Source organism: Drosophila biarmipes, chromosome 2L (assembly GCF_025231255.1).
Source record: "Drosophila biarmipes strain raj3 chromosome 2L, RU_DBia_V1.1, whole genome shotgun sequence".
Taxonomy (NCBI): Eukaryota; Metazoa; Arthropoda; class Insecta; order Diptera; family Drosophilidae; genus Drosophila; species Drosophila biarmipes.
The window spans coordinates 11147991-11168050 of record NC_066612.1 but is presented as its reverse complement, the minus strand read 5'-3'; the positions used below and the strand labels follow the sequence as shown (position 1 = coordinate 11168050).

Sequence of the window (20060 nt, the reverse complement as noted above, 5' to 3'; positions counted from 1 at the left end):
AAAAAATTGTAGCAATTTGCAATGATTTATGATTTTGATAAATTTTCTTCGGGTGACTTTATTATTTCTCCTAATAATGATCTATGGTAATGTGCAGAACGGTAGAAAGAAGAATGCGTGAGTATCCGCGATAAATAATAAATCGAAACTCTTTTACAGTCAAACTGCAGTTGAGATTTATTGAATTATAAAACCAAGTGATGACACAAATTCTATAAATTCCAGGCATTTTGGTTAAGCAAAAACCCCTTCAATCCTTTTGTGAAAGAATCCATTTTGTGGCAAGGTCGAAGCTTTTTAATTAACCCATATATCGTTTCACCGCAACAATGTACAACAGCGAATTTGGGGGCAATAATAAATGCAGTTTCATGTAATTGCCTTGTCTGTTACCCGAGTGGGTGGCTTGCCAAAAATATCCAAAATTTATTGAGGCAAAAAGTTTGACGCGTCAGCAAAAAATATTCGAGGGCAAATAACAACAACTGCAAAAATAACAAAAAAAACGACTCCCCACACAGCGCATAAATAATGAAACATTTGAACTATAACACAAAAACAAGAAGAGCTTCCAAAAACAGAGGAACTCGAAATGTTGGCATTTGCAACTGAAACTTAGGATACCCTGGGAGTGGGATGTTCCATTATATCTTCAGGTTATTGTATTCTTCTTATTTATTTATTATTATTTAAATAAATTTTCATTATTTACAATAGGTTTCTTCATCCTTGTTTACGTATCATAGCTATCATTTATAATGGTACCCTCTGCAAGGGCATCAAATCACGCTAGAAAACTTGCCTAGTCAGAGGTGCGGACTGCGAATAAAATAAAGTAGCACGAACTAAAAGCAAAACCAAACTAACATCGCGAAAAGCACACAAAATGGCCAAACAAAAAACCAACAAATTGGCTAGTTCCAAACCTAAAATGAAAAACAATACCGGATATGGGATGCTAAAATATAGATCATGCTGTGTACCTTAATAACCTTTTAAAATTGATTACCCAGGCCCTAAATCAAATTAATAAAATCAAATTTAGTTAATTACGATTGCGGCTCCATCAATTTCCAATCGACGCGGGAGTTATTCAAAAACACACAGCCCTCCGTCGATGGAAAATGCAAGGGGATGATGCATAAAATCCAATGATTTGCGCATGGCGTTGTGCCAGGAGTTGAGGCGGAATTCGTATCCTCACCAGGACATTTGGCATGTCAACATAATTGCCCCGAATTAACTTTTCGTTTTTGCCGTTCCAAAGCCGTTTACAAGCTACAGCATTTTTGGGACTGGTGTTTTCCTGGTGCTAGCTGAATCATTTTACATGGGCCAAATAATTTGGCTCGGACAAAGTTTGATTATATTTTTGGGGCCAAAGCCTGTGTCAGGCGTTGTTTTGGCCGGTTTCCGACTGGTTTCTGGCTGCTTTGTTTCGCTGTTTGCTGCGTTGATTTATTCTGCACAATTAAATGCCAACGCAGTTGTCTGCGCTTGCTAATTTAATTAGCGGCCTTCATGGGTCTCCTTTTTGAGAATAGTTTTCCAACATTTCATTTCTCCCGACCATGGCCGTTTGACAGCCAGATGTTTTGATAGGCAAATTGGACATTTACTCGACGCCACCACATAATTAGTGAGTTCATTTCGAATAGATAGGAATGGCTTATCAAGCGTCAAATTGCACGATTTAAATAATATAGAGCTACCTAAAAGTATGCAGTAAAAACGGAAGTTTTCGGCCATATCTCTCTGATTTTTTATTTTTGTAATAAAAAACCTTTTAAGTCTTGAAAAATATAATTTTTCATCGAAAAAACTGGCTTAGAACCAAGTTCCAAAAGCTGCCACAAATTACATGTAATGCAGTAAACTAACTGAATATATATCGTTGCATACTTTTAGATACATTTTTAAGGGAAGATCATTTGAGGTCTCATATTTGTAATGAAGAAATCTTTCAGTATCGTAAAAAACGTTTAAATTTTCCTCGAACAATTCAATTTTCCCTTGACAAAAAAAGAATTTTTAACAAAAGCTGCCCTCGAGCTTTGTAAATAACTTGCAATCTCTTATTATGACGTCAGTGTCTTATGGCTGACATTATCGATCGGCCTGCCCTGCTGTGTGCACAACTTTCCATTTTGTGCGCTTTAATGAACGAATTTCAATAAGCAGCCACACGGGGAAATTTATATATCGGGGAGATTTTTTAATAATAAAGCGCCATGCGTTTGCTTATGTCATACGCACCCAGGCGCACCACCCACAATGGCCAAGGGATCCGAAGGATGCACGCACGTAGAGCCCCACATATTAAGGCCTATCGGACATCCAACAGACACGACAACGACGTTGGCTCAGCTGCCCGGGCTCGTGGGCTGATTAAAACTGATTTATTGCTTTAAATGCAATTTACATAAAAATCAGACAATAAGTTCGGCAGAAAGCGGAGGCAAACGGAACGCATTTTACCTTGCAAGTTGTAAATATTCATGCTTACACCAAAATCAAAAGAAAGTGTCGCACAATCACTTAAAAATAAAATTCCATTAAATACTAAAGCGTACATTATTTTTAATCGGGTTCTACATACACATTTTACTTACCAAACAATTGTTATAATTAAATAATACAATTTTTTTAAATTGAATTTTGAACCTTATATTTTACTTTATTTTTCTTAATAATTATATTAACTTATCAGCTGTGTGTCGATTATGCGGGTGGTAACGTACACTTCTTGATTATAATTATCTGGAAGTAATAAAATTGATTCTGTGGATGAGATGCGATTACACTTGGACTTTTCGCTTAAAAATCATTCACTTCATCGTTTTAAGAAGTATATATACGTGGCGGATTAAACGAGGGGCAAGGAATGAGCTGAGCTGCCTATAAATACGGACCTGTGTTCTCGGTTTCATTTAGTTAAGATTAAGCAGCTACAGCTCTTGTTTGTGAAACATAATGCAGCCGCGGTATTTAGCTATTTTGCTTTTGATTTTGGTTTTAAAGAAGCAACATTTTGCGGAGGCAGATCCAAGTGCCACTTTATCGAGTAAATCTTCCAATCCACTTGTTAAATCGCAGTGTGAAGGATATTGTTTGTCGGTACTAAAGCCTCTCCTGGATCGTATTGAACACCTCAAACTTTCTGCCCATACAGCTGAAGAATGGAAAGACAAACGAAATCTTGTGGCAGAGGCTGTAGAAAAACTGCAGAACGAATTGGCAATCGCTGATCTTCAGATCGAAATCAAACAAGAAATAATACAAGTAATAACTAAAAAAATTGAGAAACAAATTGAAAATATTAAAGTCAAAGAAGATCTCATTTTAATAAAAGATCAACAGATTGAGAAACAAAGGGGTATGCAAAAAGACGTCGATAATAAAGTGAATAATATGACGGAAGTTATTCAGGCCCTGGAAAGTCAGTTGGCGATTGCTGAAAATAAAATAGTAATAAATGAAGGGCGTATAAGTGAAAAAAATGAAGAACTTAAGAAAAACTTCGAAGAGTCTAAAACGAAAGATAACCTTATTATATTAAAAGAAGAACAAATTAGAGACCAACAAAATACATTAGATAACAAGAATGACATTATAAAAAATATGACGCAGACTATTAAGAACTTGCAACTTCAATTGTCTTTGGCTGAGGATCAACTAGCTTTCGATAAAAACCAAATAAATGAAAAGAAGACAGAAATTGAGGAAAATAAAAAGAATTTTAAGATCAAAAACGACATTATTACATCAAAAGATAAGCAAATTAAGGACCAAAACGATCTGCTAAGTAGAATAGATCTCAAAGTAAATAATATGACCGCAAGCATTAAAAGTTTGGAGAGTCAGCTAGCACTTGCCGAAGGTCAAGTTAAAATCAACGAAGAAAAAATAAATGAAAAGAATAAAGAAATCAAGGACAATGGTGAAAAGTTTAAAATAAAGGATGAACTCATTACTCTAAAGGAGCAGCAAATTAAGGACCAAGAGAAAGTACTTAACGATAAAGAAAGTAACATGACTGAAATTATTAAGAACTTGGTGAGTCAGTTGGCACTTGCCGAAGGTCAAAATGAAATCAATACAGAGCTATTAAAGAACCAAAGTCGTGACATTACGCATCTAAGAGAGCAGATTATACAGAAAGATACAGATTTAAACAACAAAAGCTTGCAGCTCAAGGACCAAAGTAATCAAATTTCAAGTAAGGATTTGGAAATCCGAAACCTAAGCAGTCAAATTAAATCCGATTCCCAAAAACTAACTGATATTACCGGCCGATGTAGTCAGTTGGACAGGTGCCCCACTGGTTCAGATGGCCTTCATTTTATAAAAATACGTAATTTATATTTCTTCAAAGTTGCCTGTAAAGCAGATGGCTATATGATAATTCAAAGGCGTCAGGATGGATCCGAGAACTTCAATCGAAACTGGAATGACTATAAGAACGGGTTTGGGGACGTTAAGAGGGAGTTTTTCATCGGGCTGGAAAAGCTACACATAATCACTGAGGCAAGACCACACGAACTTTTGATAAAAATGCGAGATGTTGAAGGTCGTAGTGGCTATGCTCACTACGACAACTTCAGAATAGGTAGTGAAAATGAAGCCTACGCTCTGAAATCTTTGGGAAAATACTCTGGTACAGCTGGAGATTCCCTTTCACATCATGAGAAAATGAAATTCAGCACATTGGATCGGGATAATGACAACTGGAAGGAGAACTGCGCTCAAGCAGAAAGCGGTGGTTATTGGTACAACAAGTGTGGCACAAGGTAAGTTATTAAATAAAATTAGACTTTACTATTTTAAGATCTTCCGTTTACAGTTCGCTCAATGGAAAGTACCTGGCCAGTGGGAATAAAGGAGACTTTGGTGGCTTAGCTGTTTTATGGGGTTCTTGGAGCCATTACGATTTTAAAGTGTCGCTAACCCATGTTGAGATGATGATAAGGCCAAAGTCCTAGAGGTGATGACTTAAAAACTATTATTTACTGATTCTGATAAAAAATTTAATAATAAAAAACTGAATTTCTAGGGGTTCTAACTGTTCCTTCACCTCTACCATAGTCTATTTTTGACTAAAACAAAATCCTTGTAGGAATTACGATGTTAGCCCCAAGATAAAATTATAATAAGCCCAAAACCATATATATTTAGTGTTGATGATCAAACAAGATAATAATGCATTTTAACGAACTCAATCCTAGAGTGTTCTTAGCTATTTTTCACCTCTACCACCCTTTGTTCCTAGAAAAATAAAAAAACCTCTGCATAGCACTCCCTAAATCTACGAATCATTTAGAATAGCAACTTGATTACAGTCACTTTTAATTATATAAATTAGCCACGTTTCCTTTTTATTTAACGAATTAACTACTCCCAGCTGCAGTGACAGCAGCCAGATCGCTTACCGAAATTTCCATGGGCTAAAAGCCTGGGACAAGGGGCGAACAAAGTGATGGCTCCTGCGGCTGGCCGCATATGTGGGCCAACTTAGTGGCAATAAGTTAAATTAGCATAAACTTAATTAGCATAAGAGTGCTGTGCTGCGCTGTGCTGGGGTGGGCTGGGCCAACTGGGAGACAGATGGAGGCCAGGTGGGTGTCGCAGGCTGGCAGTTATTTCCCAACCCCCCACTCCCCACTCCCCACTCCCCACTCTACATATTTCACAGCAAATCCGCAGCGCATTAAAAGAAAATACGTGGCGAGAGAAAAAAAAAGGAGAAAATATCAAAAATAAAATGCACAGCAAAACAATGAAGGCAGCCAAAGCAGCAAATGCGAGCATTTCGAGTCTGGGGATTGTGCCAATGAAGTAACGACCGCACACACAATGTTGCGCAGCTGAAAGGTTGCAGGTTGTAGGTTGGATGTGGCTGTGGGTGTGGATGGGGCTGTGGATGGCAGCAGTGCGCTAAGTGACTGCTGTTATACATTTAGCCGGGGCTGATGGGATTGCCCGGCGATGTGGCGGAGCAGGGGGACGCCAGGGCCAGAGATACGCTCACAGTTAGAGCCGAGCCGAGAGTGCCTGGCCTCCCCGAATCCTCATATCGCCATCTCCTCGGATATGAACAAATGTACATACACCTGGCGATTGTGATCCCCAAAGAGACCAGGAGCGCGACAAGATAAAAGCAGCCGTACTAAATCTGCTGTATGTGCGCCACGGGACACAGTGGCCAAGCCTCCACGGCAGCTCAGATACTGATTCTGGTTCTGGCACTCTCGCTGCTTCCTTGGCCACGCTGCGGATGAGCAATGCCGTACGTACGCCGAGCATACGTATTTGTCCTGCAGGATTTGGCAGCCGGGCCTCATCATGGTCGCCTGCATATGCAGAATAATGCGCTACCAAATTTTCCACTCGTTGAATTCACTTAGAGCAGGGGTATTTCACAGGAGTTATGTAGGTGCATTTAGTACACAAGTACTTCTATATGATTTTCCTGCAACATTATATTTATTTCATATACTTTTTGCAGAAATAATAACGATATATCTTATTTTTTCTGATTTCAATGCAACTTTATATTTATGACGTGTATTTTTTTATCAAATCACATTTCTTTTTTTAACAGCCACTATAAACACTTGACTTCATATACTGCTTTAGCTATTATAAACATAAATAAAAAACCGTAATTCTATAAACTTATTTAACTAATAAAGTAAGCAATTTAAAAACACTTACAAATAAGCCGAGCTCACATAAAATCTTATGCTAGCCCCACACATGAGAACACAAGACCTGCACAGTTCGCTGAAATTGCAATACATTTTGCAGCCCCCAAAGCTCGATGGCCATCATTAATGCAGCCATTATTTCACAATTTTTTATTTGTACATATTTCTTCTTATCTGGGGGCAGGCCTGAAAGGGGGGCCAAGTTAATTTCACAGAACACTTTACGTGCTGCAATTTGGAGCGGTTCGGTTGCATTCGGACCCAGGCCAGCAGCACATTTGGTAAGCAATAAATTGACCAAGCAGCCAACGCCATCATCTACTTTAAAAGCATTTGTTGCCGCACCATCACCCAAACCAGCCGCCCCACCCCCAATCAGCAGCCTTTTGACCTCCACATCCTCCTGCGGCTGCTCCTCCTGCTGCACCTCCTCCGAATCCCCTCCCCTGGGCAGCCCGCAATACTCGAAGCGGCGACGACGCTAAAAAGATACCGGAAATGTTACAGGAAACAAAATGACTTAATGGCCGCGATTGCAACGGCATGGAATCGTTTCAGGCATCGTCCCGATCCAGGTCCTTCCTCCGTGCTCCTGGCTCCTTGGTCCATGGCCTGCTGGCATTCATGGCAGTCGCCGAGGTCAGCAAAAAAGCATAAAGGCGGGGTTATTTCACGGGCATGTGGCCTGCGGAATGCTCTTTCGCAGATCAGATGTATGTGTTTTTATTATTTTTATATTAAGCAGTACCTTTCTTCGATATATGTACTTAGTAGTTTAATAGGTAATATTATAGAGAAAAAAAATCTTCTTTCTCAAAATTTAATAGGTTTTTAGGACTTAATAGGAAACGAACCCTTAAATATTACCTTTTTAAAAGTTATACCTAAAAGTTTTAGCTTAGGCTATCTAATTAACGATCTTTTTGAAAAACAAACTCATGAGTACTTTCGTCTTGAGTTTAAGAACATATCTTCTCACACATAAGATAAGGATTGCTTTTAAGCTGAAAAACTCCAAGAAGTTTTTCCTATTTTAAATCTCACAGATTTCACAATCTTTGCGACATTTTCCATGTACATTTTTCCGCTTTCGTTAAAAAAAGCATGACATCTCACACCTCACGTCGTATCTTTTAAATCGACCTGACAAAGAGCCAGCAAGGCAAGATACTGACCCTCCGAACCGAACTCCACCCACAGAGGTAATATAATTGCAATTGCGACATCATTATCATAAGCTAAACGGGGCCGCATGCTATTGAAACGGTTTTGAGGTTTGAATTTCTTTTGAGCTGTAACATATTTCTAATTAAATTAATTAAGCGAAGCGAGAATATGGCAAGTATGCAAGCCAATTAGGGGAAAATGCAAAATTAAATGTCTGTGCATGGGAGAGACAGATGAGGGGAGGTGGCGGCGATGGTGGGGGAATAATGGGGGTGAAAAAGCGAGAAGACTGTGGGTGTCGCCCAGCCAGGAGCCATTGTCCTTGCCCCTCCTGGTGGCCACTCGTCCTGCGGAGCTCTTTGTTGGCCACTCCGGCAATAATTGCGTTGAGACATGTAAGCTTTTGTTTTGCAGCTATGCGTGTGGCTGTGCGACAAAGTTAATGACAGCATAATTAAACAAAACTAACAGCAGACTAATAAAATGTTCATGGTGCATGTCGCTCAAGGCCTCGCCACATCGCCACCCCCTAGCCACCCACATTCCATCTCCATATATTTTCATGTCTGCACATAGATACTCCCACCTTCGTGACGATGTGTGTGCGTCCACGTTTGTCAAGCGACAATTAAAGTCATAATAAAGGCAGGCTGAAGACAATCATTGTACCCGGTGGCCCCTTTCCACCCCTCCAAAATGCCCTCCACATGGCCCCACTTTTACCCCTTTCCTTTTCGGTTAGTTATGCACAAAGTTCGCCACAAAAGGGTTTAACCTGAGCGTAAACATACCGTTGACGGCATGCTCCCTCCTTTGTTGTGCAGGCATATAAATTTCAAAATTAAAGCAAAGTTTAACCTTTGTCCTTGTGCAAATGCGGGGGAGGGAACATAGGGCCATATGCGTTTGTTTCGGTCCGAATTATGGCACTGCACGCGTGAGGCCCGCATACAGAGCTCTTTAATTTTAATGCTCTCGAAACTGAGTTTTTATTTATTTTCATTAACGTGAGAAAAGAACTTAATGCAGGAGAGTATGCAGGCTCTATTTTATCTTTTCTCTTTTAACATAATTAAATTTACCAGTATTTAAGTACCCGCAATGTCAAAGTAACTAGTGGGAATTTCCCTTAAAAATTGTAAATAAATAACAGTACAAAGAGAATAATTTATTAAATAATAAATAGTTATTTTCTTTATTAAATGGAAAATATTATTTGATTAAATTAATTAAAATAAATACAAATTTAAATTAAATTAAAATATGTTGTTCATCATATTGATACCCCAATGTTAAGACCGCGACTTCGTTACACGATCTTATTGTACATATTGTAATTTCCGCCACATAATGAAACACGTTTTCTTTCAAGAATAGAGCTAATAGCTTTCTCTAAAAAGTTATCCAACGAGTATGCACTTTTCCTCTATTGTGGACAGCGGCTGCCGTCCAGCTAAAAGCGGCTGATTAAATATTAACTAATTTAATAAAATGCCGGTCTCTGCAAATATTGAACTCGTCGCCAGAGCACTTACCCCAGATATAAAAAGGCATTCCCAGGGCAGGGAGATGATAAGGGTACCAGTCGACCGCGATGCATCCGACCAAGTCATCACTGCTCCTGCTCGCGCTGGCCATCAGTGCCAGCTGCGTGGTGGCCACGCCGCAACCGGAAGTGCTGGATGAGATCTTCCAGGCCCTCAACGAGACAGGCCACAGTATCATCAGTGGACTTGTAGATGCCTCCAAGAATGGCACGGCCATCGCCGGAGAGTTCCTCGAAAGCCTAAAAAACTCCTCGACCCAGTTCAGCCATGAAACTGTGGCCTTTGCCCAGAGAATCGCAGATGCCGTCCATAAAGCTGCCACCGAGGGAATCACTGACTTTGCCATCTCCCTGGAGGCTGGAATCTCAAGGCTGCTCAACGAGATTGGCCGGATCAGGAATGTCCTGCAGCGACAGGCCCTCAAGGATGCCCTGGCCAGATTGCAGACCATAAGCGCAGATGTTGCCGATCTGGAGGTGGCCGTCCACGATCTGAACGATCGTTTGGAAAAGAAGAAGCGAGAGTATTACGCTGAAATCCAGGAGAAGTGGAGCAACTGGGCCGCCGCCCAACTGGAGCGAGTGGATGAGCAGACCAATGGCGTGGGCAACGAGGAGGCCCAGGAGATCCTCGACGAGCTGCTCAACCGCTATAGCGGATACCTGCACAGCTGCGTGGAGGAGCTCCAGGTGCAGCAGGCCACCTATGAGCAGAACGTGCACAGCACCATTGAAAAATACCAGAATGCCACCAACAATCTGACCGCCCAAGTGGAGCTCTGCGTGAAGAACAACCTGAACTTCCGCTCCTGCCGCAAGGGCATCGATAAGGCCCTGCGAGGACTCGACTCCGCTCCCCAGGATCTGCTCAGCCTGAAGCTGAAGGGCATCCGACTGCTGGCCATTGGCCTGGATGCCAGCGGATGTGTGGGCCAAACTCTGGCCGAGCACGAGCTGGAGAAGCCCCTTGTGGAGCGAAAGCTGGACGAGATCATCAGGGAATACCTGGAGCAGCAAAATACCACCGACGCCGACTCGAGCTCCGAAGAGGAGACGACCACCGAGGTTGCCACCGGTTAAGATCAGTCATCAAGGCCCTAACTGACGACGACTTCTCGGAGAAATATTCCCTAATCGTATTCTATTATTTAGGTGTGGGGTAAAAGCAAAATAATAAATTTTAATTTAATGCAACAAAATAGAAAAATAGCCACCGCTTATATTTTCTGGACGGAAACCAATGGAACTTTTTATTTGGGTTTGTCACTGAATATTCTGAAAATCAAGGTAAGGAAACTGCATCGATACATGCTGATATTATAAAGTATTCATCAAAGAGGTGTTTTTGTGCATCAGTTGCATTTTAAAGATATAGCAAGACACAAGCAAAATGATATCCCAGAAAAAATCCGAGTAATAATACTGGTCAGAGTCAGCACACAACCAGCGATTAACTTCGTCAAAGAAAAGACACACTTTTTGTGGTTGCCTTCGCATTCGCTTTCAATTTAATAAGGAGGCAACATGCTGTTAATCGCCGGTGAAAAAAGTTCCTTAAAGTCGTATTAAATAAAAATGATTTTGTTTGAATATCATTCACCATTTTTTTTAACAGATTAACTTATACTTCAAAAGCCGTATCTGCAAATGAAGAAAATAATTGTTATACCAATTTACACTCAAAGTACTTCCCCTTTTTGCATAAATGAACTCTGCGGATTCCCCTAAAACGAACCTCTCAACTGTTTTTCAAAGTATAATTTGTAGAAGAATAAAATGGAGGAGAATATGACGGTTGTTGTATGGCATTTATATAAAGTTGGTGCTATAAATGGGCGTTAGAACTTTTGTGCTTTTGTATATCCAAGAAAATCTTTTCACAGTGAAAGTCAGAAGTATTATATTTAAGCTCATTCGAACTGTATAACAAACGCAAAGCAATGAAAGCGTACTACCGGTAGGACTCCCTTTATAGCTCATATGCTCTGTATAACAAGTTCTACCATATGACTTCCGTTTATAACTCATACGCCCCATGTAACAAGCATACGATTTCATTTATAGCTCATACGCCCCGTACGCCAATTTCCCCTTAGTGACTTCACGAAAGGAGAAGCTGAATGAACCTCCCCTATAAAAATGAAACGCAAGTGTTCTACCTTAGTTTGCTTCTTGCAATTTTATTGACTTCTTGTATTTAATAGATCTCTGCAGCATCTGAAATTGCCACTTAGTTTCTATAGATCGACTATTACATATTTGTTTATTACTTTGTTAAATTTACTTTATAATTATGTTATACCTTTTGCGCGCTAAGCCAAACAAAAAGTATACAGATTTCGAAGCATTGAAAATTCGTTTCAGTTTTTTGGTTAGCTTAACTAATTACTTTGCATTTTTGCCTCCAGATCAGCTCTAAGGACTGGCAGATATGTCCTAAGCCTTTCCTAGCCCGCTAATCCAGAGTCTAAGCGCGTACCTCGGAGGACTTTTTCACTTGCGAAATGCTAATGTTGCACTAACAGTTCACCGGGAAAGTATGGTTACGAATTCACTATCTGCATGCCTGTGCTTTAGTTTATTTTTGTAAATTTTATTGCTTAATCTACAACACGAAACAATGGCTTAGATTACATATGAATTTCGCTTAGGAATTTTCTGAATTTTGCTTAGGAATAATTTTGCATTAGGATTACCAGAAATTGGGAAAAGATATTTTCCAAATTAAGAAGAACAACTAAACGGTGATTAGTGATTATAATTTTTGTAGTTACTTCTATCTAGCATTGTCTGAGTATTTTTTGTGCATTTAAAAGACCTTTTGTGTTTTTATAACCTTGTGGTTTTACAAGAAATTATTTTAAGTAAACAATATTTATATAAGGACTCAAAAAGTATTCAAAGGATTCTTTATGCTTAAATAATCAACCAAATATGTTTTTCATATTTTCTTCGTACTTGCTGATGTCGTTGCTTTGAGATCGTATTGCTAGAACCTAGTGGTATTGCTTTGGGCTTACGTAAGTGCGTGCTTTGCGTTTTACTTCTAGGGTGAGCAAATGAGCATACTTAAGTCGTTAGGGTCAGTACGATTGTTGAGCACTCTGATCAACCGCGGCTGAACACAACCAAAATATAACCTCGAACTAATTGGCACAGAAACGAACAAAACTCCCCGTCTAAATGTTGCCAACCAAGTCCCTATCTCATTGGTACTCCACCCGGGCCACGGGAATCCCGAAGTCGTTGATCTCGAACACGATCAGCTTCCGTTTCTTGCGCACATTGGCCGAGGGATGCGATTGCCTGGGAGCTGTTGAGCTCCTTGTCGTGGGGATCACGGGCGTGGTGACCGGATTGGCCTTCTGCTGCTGCTGTTTCTTCGTTGTCACTCTCTTCGTTGTTGCCTTCGTCGTCGTTGTCGGTTTGGTTGTTGGGGCAGCTGTGACAGCCATTCCTTTGATTATGCTCTCCCTCGTGGTGACACACAGCTGCCGGGTGACCTTCGCATTCGTTTCCCTCATCTTCTGCAGCAACTTGGGCTTCTCGTCGGCACCAGCCTTGGTCTTCTCCTTGGTCATTTCCTTAGGCTTCTCCTTGGCCACTTCCTTGGGCTTTTCCTGGGTCTTGGGCACTGGGGGCAGGGCTGGAAGGTCGCAACGCTGGCGCAGATGACGATACACCGCATCCACGCGCTGGACCAGGCGATTCACATACTTCGTGGTCGTGCGATCCACTATCGAGGGCGCCTTGATGCAGTCGTTACCACCGAACTCACACACCTATTTGATATAAAATAATATCATCAGATTAAAAAGATATTTTTAAACGCTAAACAATAACGGATGATTAGTATACTTTGTGAGAAACCAGAAATTTTAAAGATCTCAATTTTTAATTTAAAATAACAACATTTAAATATTAGCTTTTAATTTCTGTTTTTAAACATTTTTTTTACTAACCCTATAGTGCTGCAAAATGGCTTCCTTTGGTGGAACATTAAGAGATCCTTTTCCCGGAGCGAATTCCCACACAAAATGATTGCCCGCCTCGACGACTGCCTCCGGCTTGCAGATGTACTTGGATCGCTGCTTCTGAGGATGCAACTTATAGCGCCTAAAAGGTGTTAATTTGTATTATCCAGATTTTCATCTCCCTTTTAGAAGATCCACTCACCTGCGAGTTTTTCGTTGGGTCACCAGAGAAGCCCGCACACTGGCTAACTGATCATTGCCACCCTCAATTCCAGAACTAGCCAGGCTGTCATCGGCAAACTGAAGATAGTAGAAGGCGTTCTGGAAGGAATAGGCCCCCGTGTTGCGATTGCGAAAGCGCTGATTTAGAGTTCTACAAAACATAATAAAATTATTATTACTTAGTTTCAGAACGTCAGAATTATCTTTGTGCAGCTGTATTACAATGCAAAGTAGTGATTTGTGCTAGGAACAGAATAATATTTTATACACATTGCAAGAAAAATAAATATATTATTTTATAAAAACTAAAAACGACAACAAACAATGAAAATGTATTTATTGAGGCCAACAGAATATGTAATTACTAGGGAGAACTCACCTAATAAGCTCATTCAAGGTGTCCGAGTAGCGGGGGACAATGAACTCGTCCAGATCGACCAGGGCCAGATACTTGTAGCGGTACATGGTGCGGTAGAGGCAGTCGTTCAGGGCCGCAAAGAGTCCTTCGGTGCGGATCTCCTTCTGGCTGCGCATGCGCAGGTTCCACGGCAGGATGCTGACCGTGGGTCGTTCGTACTGAGTCCTGAGCACGCGGGGCGTGGCATTGTTGGCCGCATCCGCCGGCAGCAGTGGTTCCAGGTCATGGGCGGTCAGATTTCCGGGCACCAGGCCCTGCTGGTAGCTCTGCAGGACGCAGGAGGCGTGCGGTCCCAGGGTGTGGTTGTAGAAGGTGAAGTGGGAGACACCCAGCAGGGCGTAGAACTCCAGGTATTCCATCAGATACAGCGCCTGATCGTAGTTGAAATGCAAGGGTTTCACGCAGACTGCTATTCGATCGGGTACATTGTCACCACTCGGCGGAGGCCGACTCAATGGCAGCCCTTTCCTGGCACTTGCATTGCGCGACGGGCTTGCTGCAAAATCCGCATCCTGGTCGGTGTTGCGCAGGATCAGTAGATTGCCCGGAGGAGCTCGCAGGCGGGACACCACGCTCACAAATTGGGGAACGCCCAGGGGCGGAGTGCGCACCGGGCACAGGATAAAACAGGCGCTGTATTTCAGATTCCAGTTCTCGCGAATGATCTGCAATTCAAAAATGTGTTTTGCATTTTAATTTCATAAAATACCACAATGAGTGTAAAGTTCGTTTATCTAATAGAAAAAAAACTTAGATGACGGATAGACGGTCAGGTTTTTTAGGTAGTTATTTAATTCAAATGAAAAAGAAATTATTTCACATCAATCGTGAATATAAAGGTTCATACTTTTAGCATACTAAGGGGTTGAATGTTATTTATAATTAGCTAAAACCCAGAATAAAAATAAATAATTATATAAAAACGAAATATATACCCATTTTAACCTTAACATTTTTTATTACCATTTCCGAAATAAAATAATATATATAAACATTGAATTTTAATATAAATCTCTCAGTTGGAAGCACGCCCAGTCAAAACCTTGTTAAAAATATCTTTGGTAAAAAATCAATGCAATATTCGTGCGGTCATGGGGAAAGAGGAAAATGAATCCCACTCACCTTGACGCGAGCCATTACAGTGGCCGAGGAGTACTTGGCACGTGCCGAGGAGGAGGAGCCCCCGTCCGTGGCATTGGACGGACTTGGTCCGTACCAGAACCGGCACCAGACCCGCTCCGGCCCCCGCGTTTTGGTGGCTCCCACCACTCGCACCAGGCGCGCTCCCTCGCGCCGATCGAAGTAGGCGGAGTAGACAAAGAACTTGAAGCGGGTGCCGTTGACCACCTGCCAGGCGCCGTCCGTGGGCCGCGTGCCAAATGGGAAGTGGGGCAGCGTCTCCTCCACCTTGCCGGGCAGCACCTGGCCCCAGGGTATGAGCGGTACATTCACACCGAACGCTCCCGCTCCTCCACCGCCGCCGCCATTGAGGAGCATTCCTGCCAAGCGCTGGCCATCGGCGCCTGCGGCTTCTGGGAAATTGGAAAATTCATGAGACATGCGGCGTATACGTAATGTGCCATTGTCATCGCAGCCGTCTCCCTTGTCACTTGGACTCTTGCAATTCGCATTGTTGACAAAGAGGCGCATTGTGTTCCGGGGACTCTTGATTCGACTCTTACCTTGAATTTTCAGTTTATTGTCACGCAGCTGTATAAATCCTAATTTATTATCACTCAAAATGCTGGCGTCCAATAGATCGTAATCGTCCTGAAAATAAATGGAGTTTAGCATTTAAGAAATGAATTAAAGGTATCGGGAAAATATTGGAAAAGGCTATAAAGTTTCTAACAAGGATTTATAAAATAGTAGATCCCCAAATTTGTTTTTCAAAAGGTATTTAAGTTGACCATAAAACATTTTTAAGAAATCTTTAAGTAAATCAAGTTAGTTTTATAATTTAAAATGTATGTACATTTACTTTCCTCGTTTGAGTGCACAAATCATTTTGCCCAGCGTACCGAAAAGCACATCTTTTCGTTCCCAAGGACCTTAACGAGTTGTCCACTAAGCTGCCTGCGGCCTGCCTGCGATTTGCATAGTCCAACTTACCTTAACATTATCATAATCCGGCATCGAGTCGCCCATCCGCCCGCCCAGGCTAGCCCCGCCTCCTCCGCCCGCCCGCATCGCCAACATGCCGCTGTGGGTCCGCTCGTCGATCATGAAGACCTGCGGAAACGGATGAGAAATTTGAATTTCAAGTGGCTCTTATTAAGAATGGGACGGCTGCATTCCTAATTCAATTAAGTTTTATAATAAAAATGTACAATTCAGAGCTGTCATCTAGCCCTTTGGATTTTTAAAGTTTACGTTAACTAACAAAATAGGGTTGGATTTTAAAAAGTTAAATCTGAATCTTGAAATACTTTTCAAACCTTAAAATAAACCTTAATAAAAAAGGCAAAATATCGTAACTTTCAACATAGAAAATTTATCAAATAAAAATCACGGTTTTATAATTTGTGTTAATAAAAAAGGCAAAATATCGTAACTTTCAACATAGAAAATTTATCAAATAAAAATCACGGTTTTATAATTTGTGTTTTTTAAAACTATACCAAAACTTCTAAGGTGTATTTATGGTACCAGATAGATAACAAAAAAATAATAATAGTAATTATATTATATTCATTATATTATATTCCAAATTGTAACTAAATGTCATAGTAAAAATACTGTAGGATTAGGAATTTCTAAAACAATAAATAATAATAATTTATCAATGAAAAACAATTATGGGGATGTCCTTAGTCCAAAATAACAGAAAAATTTCGACAATAAATGGTCTTGTAACAAGTCAAGGTTAAAATAAAATGTTTAACTTAGTGTTCCTACATAATTACTTTTTTACTTTTTTTTACTTTTTTCTGGACTAACTTCGGTAATGTTCAACTTAAAAAATAGTTTAAAATTATTTGATCTTGTAAGGTATGATGGTAAATCTAAAGTTTTTGAGCTAGGGATCTACATCTCTAGTACTGTTTTCTGCACTCACCTCGGTCAGTATGATCAAGCCGAAGACGGCGAAGAAGGTGATGACGATGAGGAAGCTCATGCCGGACCGCTCCCTGGAGCCCCACTGCTTCTTGCCCCGCTTCATGGTGGGGGTCAGTGAGGTGCGTCCTCCGTGGTGGTGATGCTGGTGGTGATGGTACTGCTGGTGTTTCTGCTGCTGCAGCTGGTGCTGGTAGCAGGCGTGCGAGTGCTGTCCCTGCTGTCCGTAGGCGGACTGGTAGTGGCCCAGCAACTGGGACGTGGAGTTGGTGGAGTTCACGGAGCTGATGGAGCCGGCTGAACCCACGGAGCCGACGGAGCCCCCCGGGGATTGCTGCTTGTACTGAGGGGGGCTCCGGCTATTCAGCATGTTGGAGTGCAGGGAGCGGGGGATTAGTTTCTGGTCTCAGGGCGATATTGCTTCCAATGATTCAGCTATGTTTTGACCTCTCATGTGCAAATTATCATATTTTCAATTTAGTTGATTGCATTTCTATTGCAATTTCATTGTTTTGGCTTTTTGTGGGGGAAACTTGGGTTGTTTATTTGCGAACAAGCTGAGCAAAACAAAGTGGCAAAAGAGAGCGGCTTTTTGGGAGAGGAAAATGGAAAAGCCGTGAGCAGACAGAGAGTGCGCTCTCCGCAGACTTTTCCTTGCTGGCCAATTACAAAGGAAAAATCAATAAAATCCTGGCAAAGTTTGTCGACAATTATTTGGCAAAAAGCGGTTTCAATCCACAAAAACGCCTTGGGTTAGCCATATTATATACGTTTAAGCCAATTTTGGGCTTGAGCAATGCTTATTTAATGATTATATTCACATAGTGCACTTAAGCAGGTGCCTTAATCACACACTTTTATCACCTTTATAAAGCTTTTAACTCGGCAATATGCTTTTTTTCTTAATCACTTGTTGGCAATCTTTCGGATTATCCCAATTTTGTTTTAATTTGAATTATGTGTTATTTAATTTTAAGATTCTTTGGCAGTTGGACAAAAATTTTACTAGCGTCGACAACAGCAGGAAAACAATGCGGCACAGCTGAGGAGCTCAAGGCGAAGGACATGCGCACAGGACATTGAACGCCAACAGATGATGGAAAACCTTGCCAGACGTTCTTAGAATTTAATTTACGGAAAATGCTACATACTTATGCACTAAGAAAAAATAATAATAATTAATTTTGAATAGTTTTAAATCTTAAAAAATAATACTTTTAAAACCTTAAGTTTTAAGAATCTTTTTAGAGTAGATTTGGCCGAAACTTAGTTTTGGGTACAATGATTATTTAAATATAAAATTTGACAATATTTATAAATTAAAAATAAATGATAGAAATTAAAATTCATTTAATATACGTATAGTTTGTTCGTATAAGGTTTTCCTTTAATTATTTTTTTTAATCTGTAAATAGTCATTTATAGTCATTTTGCAACTGTTTTAAAACCAGCAATAGCATTTTAATGTTATTTATTAGAAAATTAATTTTTTAAATTTAAAATGGAAATAGTCTTTTAACCCACCAAAAACTTTCCAAGAGACTTTGAAGAATTCAGAAAGTCCTGGCCACATGTAAGAGCTGACTTTAAGTAAGTCAAAAAACGCTTCTATTCACACCCGGGTCACAAAGGTCCTTCAATTCAATGGCTTCCATTACCGGGAAAACTTTCCGGCCAAAAAGGCGTCTTCGGACCATTCCGTACACCGCTTCTGCTGCCCGGTCTGGACAAAAGGAATTAGCGGAAACAATAAAATTTGGTAAACTTTTGAAAACCAATAAATTCCAAGTGTTTGGAAATCAATTGGGAACAAATTGCAACAGACAAAAAGTGCGAGAACGAAAAGTGGAAGTCAGACGTGTGCTTGGCCAAATGCATATCTACACGTATTCACTCTCATTCATGGCATTCTACCCTCCATCTTGCCAAGTCTTTGTGGAGTTTGCAAGGCAAATATGCAAAGAAAAAGGTGCCCAAGTGGCTGGGGCAAACACCTTTGTTTGCTAAACTTTTGTCATTGAGTACGCTCGAGAATACAAACCAATCGCCAGATCTAACTAAGAAAATACCTTCGAATTCGAATGAGATGAACAGGCCACATGTTCTTCCCATAAACATAAACATAAATGTTTGCTCAAGTTAATGCAGAGTAAATATGAAAAACCAACCAAAGGCAGACAAATTAATTAAGCTAAAATCGAAATTGAATTGAAATGAAATGGCAAGTAAATAATACCTCCATTGAGTTCACTTGCAACTACTAAATTAAATATCTGTGTATTGTTGGTCAGTTATTATCAAGCTGTACAGGTAATTGTGTAAATTGCCAAATAACAAGGGTAAACAAAGAGCTGGAAATACAGAAGCACAAGTATCTGGCAATAAATACGAGCCACCAGGAAAACCCCAACTCATGGCAAACACTCGAGAGCATCCTCCGCTGCCGCACCTCAAGTGAGATTAAATAAAACTGCAAGAAAATTGAAATGAAAATTCGGCAAGGCAAACACAAATTCGAGACAAGTTATAGCAGCATCTATGAGATACTCAGCCCCGCTTATCCCCTGGCTCCTCGGTTGCCAAAAATATTTCATTTATACAGATAGAACCCACTTTCATATACTGGCTGGGAACTTCCACGTCGAAGTGCCGCTGTGGCAGCTTAAGTTACTACCAGGCCAGGCCACCTCCATCTCCATCTCAGCTCCCGCCGATATTGCCCAGGCATAGGCAACTTAACTTTGATGAGTTTGCAAAGTAAAATTCCGGGGAAAGGCTGCATTCGCAATAGGAAGTGGCGGACTTACCTTATCCGCAGTCTCGAATGCCGTGTGCGGTCGGGTGTGCTTAAAATTATGATTAAAATAACGAAATGGATGGCTGTCCTGCTTCAGCCAAGGAAATGTACTAACATGTTTCCAGAAACTAATAAAGGGATTAAGGAACGTTCTTGCTTGAAAAGTCCCTTG

At 40.7% G+C, this 20060-nt stretch overlaps 3 protein-coding genes across 6 annotated transcripts; 2 read left to right on the top strand and 1 right to left on the bottom strand.

Annotated features, from left to right (window-relative positions):
- The first annotated feature begins 2953 nt into the window (after nt 1-2953).
- On the top strand, nt 2954-5279 carry LOC108032347 (angiopoietin-4-like). 2 transcript variants are annotated; one of them, XM_050885413.1, is made up of 3 exons: nt 2954-4790; nt 4844-4984; nt 5054-5279. In XM_050885413.1, exons 1-2 carry the CDS (start codon nt 2974-2976, stop codon nt 4980-4982), a joined length of 1956 nt encoding a protein of 651 aa, XP_050741370.1. In that variant the 5' UTR covers nt 2954-2973; the 3' UTR covers nt 4983-4984; nt 5054-5279. The 2 variants fall into 2 exon arrangements, with proteins under 2 accessions (XP_050741370.1, XP_016961646.2); XM_017106157.2 differs by lacking the exon at nt 5054-5279 and having other exon boundaries at nt 2955-4790; nt 4844-5047.
- A 4154-nt stretch (nt 5280-9433) lies between these two features.
- LOC108032832 (uncharacterized) lies at nt 9434-10657 on the top strand. The gene has a single exon (XM_017106848.3). It carries the CDS (start codon nt 9469-9471, stop codon nt 10498-10500), a length of 1032 nt encoding a protein of 343 aa, XP_016962337.1. The 5' UTR covers nt 9434-9468; the 3' UTR covers nt 10501-10657.
- A 916-nt stretch (nt 10658-11573) lies between these two features.
- Nucleotides 11574-18109, bottom strand: LOC108032784 (uncharacterized). Of its 3 annotated transcripts, none has more exons than XM_050885296.1 (9): nt 17956-18109; nt 17093-17679; nt 16147-16266; nt 15717-15804; nt 15157-15566; nt 13996-14699; nt 13597-13767; nt 13383-13536; nt 11574-13202 (listed from the first exon to the last, which is right to left on the bottom strand). In XM_050885296.1, the coding sequence occupies exons 2-9, from the start codon at nt 17459-17461 to the stop codon at nt 12627-12629; spliced, it is 2592 nt and encodes an 863-aa protein (XP_050741253.1). In that variant the 5' UTR covers nt 17462-17679; nt 17956-18109; the 3' UTR covers nt 11574-12626. The 3 variants fall into 3 exon arrangements, with proteins under 3 accessions (XP_050741253.1, XP_016962275.1, XP_016962274.1); XM_017106786.3 differs by having other exon boundaries at nt 17093-17607; XM_017106785.3 differs by having other exon boundaries at nt 17093-18109.
- Nucleotides 18110-20060: the final 1951 nt, after the last annotated feature.